Raw genomic sequence first — 5282 nt, 5'->3', positions numbered from 1 at the left:
GGGGGGGGGGGCAGGCAGCAGGGGATGCAGGCATGGGGGAGGCAGCAGGGGCCACAGTCACTGTGGCGAGGTATAGGGAAGGCAGGTGCATGCACCATAGTGGGCGGGGGTAGGTGGCAAAGCAGACAAGTGCAGGGAGGACAAGGGGTAGGGGTATAGGGGCAAAGGGTGGCAGTCAAGCTGCCTGCCCCTCCACTGCTGCTTTCTCTGCTTAGTACTTGGGGGCAGAGGGATGAATTGAAGAAGACACACCAATAATTATATTCTATACATGAAAAATTGTAACAAACATATACATTTCCATGGATAGAATCAAATTATTGGGGGTTGTACATTCAAAGTTATCTTGGATTTAAATAAATGTAGTATTTAGATTTATTCCAACTGCCTGTAATGGCTTGGACTTATCCTTGGGGTTTGGAACTTTAATGAATGTAAAAGGCATGTATTGTCTGAATTTGGAACAGAAGAGGTTCTCTTTTATTTTCATAAAATAACAAACTGTGAAACTGCATGGTTGCACCCTGCTTCCAAGAGAACTGTATCAGATTTATGACCAGGGAAATGTTGTAATATCTCTCAGGCAGTTTCTTTGCTGGGAGGCTTTATATTGAAACTTTGACATCATCTATTTTTGGAAAGCATGATATAATTCACAATGGATTTCACACTAAGTGAAACAGCACAAGACTTTGCCAAACTCTAAAGTCAGGGGAATTTAAAAAAATCATTCAGGAGTTCAGACAGGAAAAAAGCACTTGCAGCTTCTATAACATGCTAACTGAATGAAATTTGTTTCTGAAAATTGAGATATTGTGTTATGGAAGCTGGTATTATGGAAGCTGAGTGTTGATTCCCATCCCCACTAATTACATCAGTTAGCAATGAAATGGTCATATTGTGTCACCAAATTTTTGCAAAAACTCATTCTTTGAACTGCATTGATCAATTTAATACCAAGGTACCATCTTCCAAGATAAACAAATGCTTTTGAATACTAATAGGTTTGTTTTGGTTTCAAGGTTTGCTTGTTGTTTTTCCTGATTCTGGTTCCATACAGAATTTATTTCTAACATAGGTGATGGCTATTGCTCCAACACATTATATATGGCAGCGAGAACGTTCCATGCATCACAGTGGAGCTGTGAGAAATTACAGCAGAGATGAAGTACAGATGCCACGAGGACCTAGTGCTACACCCATAGATTGTTCACTTTGTGGTAAGAAAGGAAGATTTGTAGGACTAGGATTATCATCCTCATCCTCTTCCTCTACTGGCACTTTAGAGATGATGGAGCGATATCCATCTCAGGAATTGAAGGACACTTTCCCAGTTGAAAAAATGCTCATTGATCCTCCTACTTCCTGTTATTTCCAAGGTAGGGTTCAGTACTGTAACTTTCATTTAGTTGTCTTACATGCATGTGTTATTACAGTAGACTGCAAGTGACCTGTATAGCAGATCTATTACATTTATCAGTATTTTTAAAACATCCAGCTCTTACAGGACTGAAACTAAGCGTATACTGCTGGTTTCTGGTAACAGAGTTAAGTTCATGTGTTAAGAGGTGGTAGCCCTCACTAACATGTCAGTGTCACCAGTAGCTTCTAGGGTAAATACAATTTTATATGCAAAACTGTACTATCATAGCTTCTATAAGTGGTAATGAGCAATTTTCTTATACCAAGTACAGGTTTGCTGTTATCACTTTGTCCACACAGAGTGCTTGCTATATAAACTGCCTGTACTTCTGCACTGGTAAAACATTCCATGTGAAGTTATAGTGTTTTGTATGAACTAGGACTACATTTTTTCCGCTTTCCTCTTAATTGGTTTGTTGCAGTCTTACAGAGAGAAACAAATCACTTTATAGCCCTGTTCTCATGTAAGTTTTTCAATGTGTGACTGTAATGTGTGTGAAAGAAGAGACTATGGCTTGAGGCACTTAGTCTATAGAACTGGTATCATGGAGGCACTAACAATAAAAGCTCCACCCTGTCAATATGTCTTAATTTTGATCAGAAGGAATATTAGCAAAGGGGTGGAATGTCTCTAGTACTAAGAGCACAGTGTGATCTTCATGCTTATCAAATCCTTGGTCTCTGTTAAAACTCAGATTGATGGTTTGGGGGCTAGAGGGATCCTGACAGAAGCTACCAACAAGTGCACTTTGATAACATGTTGCAAAAATGTAGAAAATCCCTTTCCTTGACCTTAAGAGGCTTAGAAACATTGCATAATCAATGATACTTTCATTCATATCCTGGCTGTTTACTCCTCTTAGGCTGAAAACATGTTGACTTTGTGCCACCATAATAATGTTTATGGTGGCACATAGGCCAAGCAAACAGATGTCCACACTCTTTGTGCCACAAATGCCCTATATTTGTGGCCATAGCATAAGTGGTATAAATTTGTGCCACTATTTTGCAGTAGACATCTATTTGCTTTATGGTGGAAGAGTCCAGGCAGCTTCAGGGGCCGCATCCAGTATGGTCCAGGAATTCCTATTCACAAGATACAGGATCAGGCCCCTAAAGCCCCAGGAGAGATTGCTCAGGTTCCCCCATCTGCAGAGCTGCACATCCAGGGAATTTGACTTGGGGTATGTCTCTGCTAACAGGGAAACCCAGGGTTTCCCCATTTGCAGAGACACATCTGAGCATTCCTGCAAGACAACAGGAGATGTCTGTTTCATCTAATAAAACACCCCAGGTGTCCTTGGCAACATCTTTTTATAGCCTTCGTAAAATACATTTCAGTGGGTGCATCTACACTAGACATTTACTGCGAAATTGCCTAATTAGCTGCACAGTAAATGTCAGTGTTTACAAGTGAATACAAGTACCAGCCTGCTCTGGAGTTTTTTCATACACAGTAGCACACATGTAGACGCCACCCAACTGGCTAGGGCACAAGGGTGCTTCATTGTGGGGGCTGCCTGCCAGCTAGCCCCACACTGAAGCACCCTCGTGCCCCAGCCAGCCCCTCTACAGCGCACTGAGTCTGGTCAGAGCAGCCTTGGACTGCTGTCAGCCAGGGCTGCTCTAACCAATCTCAATGTGCTGCACATGAATACGCTCTGGAGCAACATACTCCAGTTTTTGCTCCTGGGCACTCACTCAAACGACTCTGGGAGCATTAATTACACATGTAGATGTGCCTAGTGTAATTGAGATGGGAGACGTACTCAATGTAGATGGTTGGGAGCTATCACTCATATAATTTGGTATCCGAAAGGGCTAATTAAACTCTTTCTGATTAATTAGAGGTCTAGGAACTGTAATTTATGAAGGAAAGTTGGAAGAACTGGGATTATTTAGTCTGGAGAAGTGAAGGCTGTGGGGGGATTTGATTAAGTCTAAAAAGATCTGAATGGTGGTTATAAAGAGGAAACTATACTCTGACAGCAAGAGACAGGACAAAAAGTAATGGTCTTACATTTCAGCAAAGAAATTTAGGTTGAATATTAAGATTTTTTTTTATTATTATTATTATGCATTGGAACAGATTACCTAAGGATGGAGTTTCCACAACATCTCTTAGAAGTTTTTAATAGCAGCTTATCTAAACTGGCTCAGATGGTTTAGTCAGGGATAATACTGCCATGAGCAGGCTGTTGAACTAAATCACCTCTGGAGGTCCCTCCAACCCTATTTCTTCTAAGACTTCCTGTTCGTTAGAAGTAACAGTAGTGAAAGTAAGGGCTTTAGCACAGGTTACCTGTGTAATGTCAGAAATCTGTGAAATGTTGTGATGTCACAAAAATATGGCATTCAGGTTGTAGCTGTATAGGTCTAGAGGCAAAAGGAATCAGAAGTTGTGGTAGAGGTGATATCTTTTATTAGACCAACTAGATTTTTGCAATGTACCTTGGAGAAACTAGCATGCAGCCTGTGGCTTCCCTCCTTCCACAGTCAGCAGGAGCCTAGCCAGGGTAGAGGATAGGAGGGGAGAAATCCTGAAAAACTGTTTGAAGTGAGGTGAGGGGGAATAAAGAGAAAGGAGTGAAAAAAAAATTAAAGGACTAAAATTTTGCAAGTGTCTCAGTGAACTGGGATTCAGTGGCAGGGACAGTTGGGTTAGAAATGCTGGCTAGGGTGGAGGAAATGTTCTGGTCTGGGGGAGGGAAAGACTAGCCAGGACACAAGGCTGAGAACCAATGTTTGCTGCCTGGCACAGAGCAGATACCAGGGCAGAGTTGAGAAACGGGGGTTATGGGACCAGGCGTACTGAGAAGGCACAATGAAGCTTCCCCCACCATGTGGTCTCCAGTTAACTGAGGCCCTGGGGCTCCCTGCAAAGCATGGAAGTTGGGGAGAGGGGCAGGGAGACCCCTAGAAATTTGGTGGGTGGGAAAAAGTAGTAGCTGACATATGTGCATCCTGGGATGCCAGTGGAATGAAAGAAATTCCCCAGAGTATCAGTATACTACCCTGCAATGTCCTGGGCAAATGAATCAAAGATAAACCTCAGCTGTAGTGGCATCTATTTGAAACATTTTACAGGGTAATTATGGCACTTTAAAACCCCTTAACTAATTAATGTTCTCACTTTAAATGCCTTTATGATATTTTTAAGGTAAGCTGTGCCAAAGCCCTAACTTGTATTTATCCTGTGAGTTCTAAGGTTAAGGTTGTGAGCAACACAAGTTCAATTTTCTTTTAAACAGTCCAGGCTACAGTTATATATAAGCTAACATATTTAACGATTTCTTTGCCTCCGTCTTCCTAAGTAGGGACCAGAACAGCCACCTCCCCGTTGGGCCCCCCTTGGGCCCCGGGGGTGGCACATCTGGGCTAAGGATTAGTGAGGATTTAGTTAGGGAGCTTCTGGAGGGGCTGGACGTTTTCAAGTCAGCCGGTCCGGATGATCTCCACCCTAGAGTTCTAAAGGAACTGGCTGAGGTCATTGCAAGTCCCCTGGCACGGTTTTACGAGCACTCATGGTGCTCTGGAGAGGGCCAACGTGGTTCCCATCTTCAAAAAAGGGAGGAAGGAGGACTCGGGAAACTATAGGCCAGTTAGTCTTACCTCGATCCTAGGCAAGCTGTTCGAGAAAATTATTCTGGCACACATCCAGGAGGGGCCAGCAGGGGACTGCATGCTTAGGGGCAACCAACACAGGTTCATCAGTGGCAGGTCCTGTCAGACCAACCTGGTGGCCTTTTACGATCAGATCACCAGATCATTAGATGCAGGGGTAGCAGTGGACATAGTCTTCCTGGACTTCCGGAAGGCTTTTGACACTGTCTCTCACCCCGTTCTCATTAAGAAAATGG

General features: G+C 43.0%; 1 protein-coding gene across 1 annotated transcript in view; it reads left to right on the top strand.

Annotated features, from left to right (window-relative positions):
- The window catches only part of SPDYA (speedy/RINGO cell cycle regulator family member A), a 23953-nt gene that overhangs the window by 11464 nt on the left and 7207 nt on the right, over positions 1-5282 (top strand). Inside the window, exon 5 of the mRNA XM_019527387.1 lies at positions 1079-1379. Within this exon, the coding sequence (XP_019382932.1) occupies positions 1079-1379 (301 nt within the window). The remainder of the gene's footprint in view (positions 1-1078; positions 1380-5282) is intronic.

Source organism: Gavialis gangeticus, unplaced genomic scaffold (genome assembly GCF_001723915.1).
Source record: "Gavialis gangeticus isolate Ggan-Ray unplaced genomic scaffold, GavGan_comp1, whole genome shotgun sequence".
Taxonomy (NCBI): Eukaryota; Metazoa; Chordata; order Crocodylia; family Gavialidae; genus Gavialis; species Gavialis gangeticus.
The sequence above is the reverse complement of the archived record's forward strand: the minus strand, read 5'-3'. Positions and strand labels throughout refer to the sequence as shown.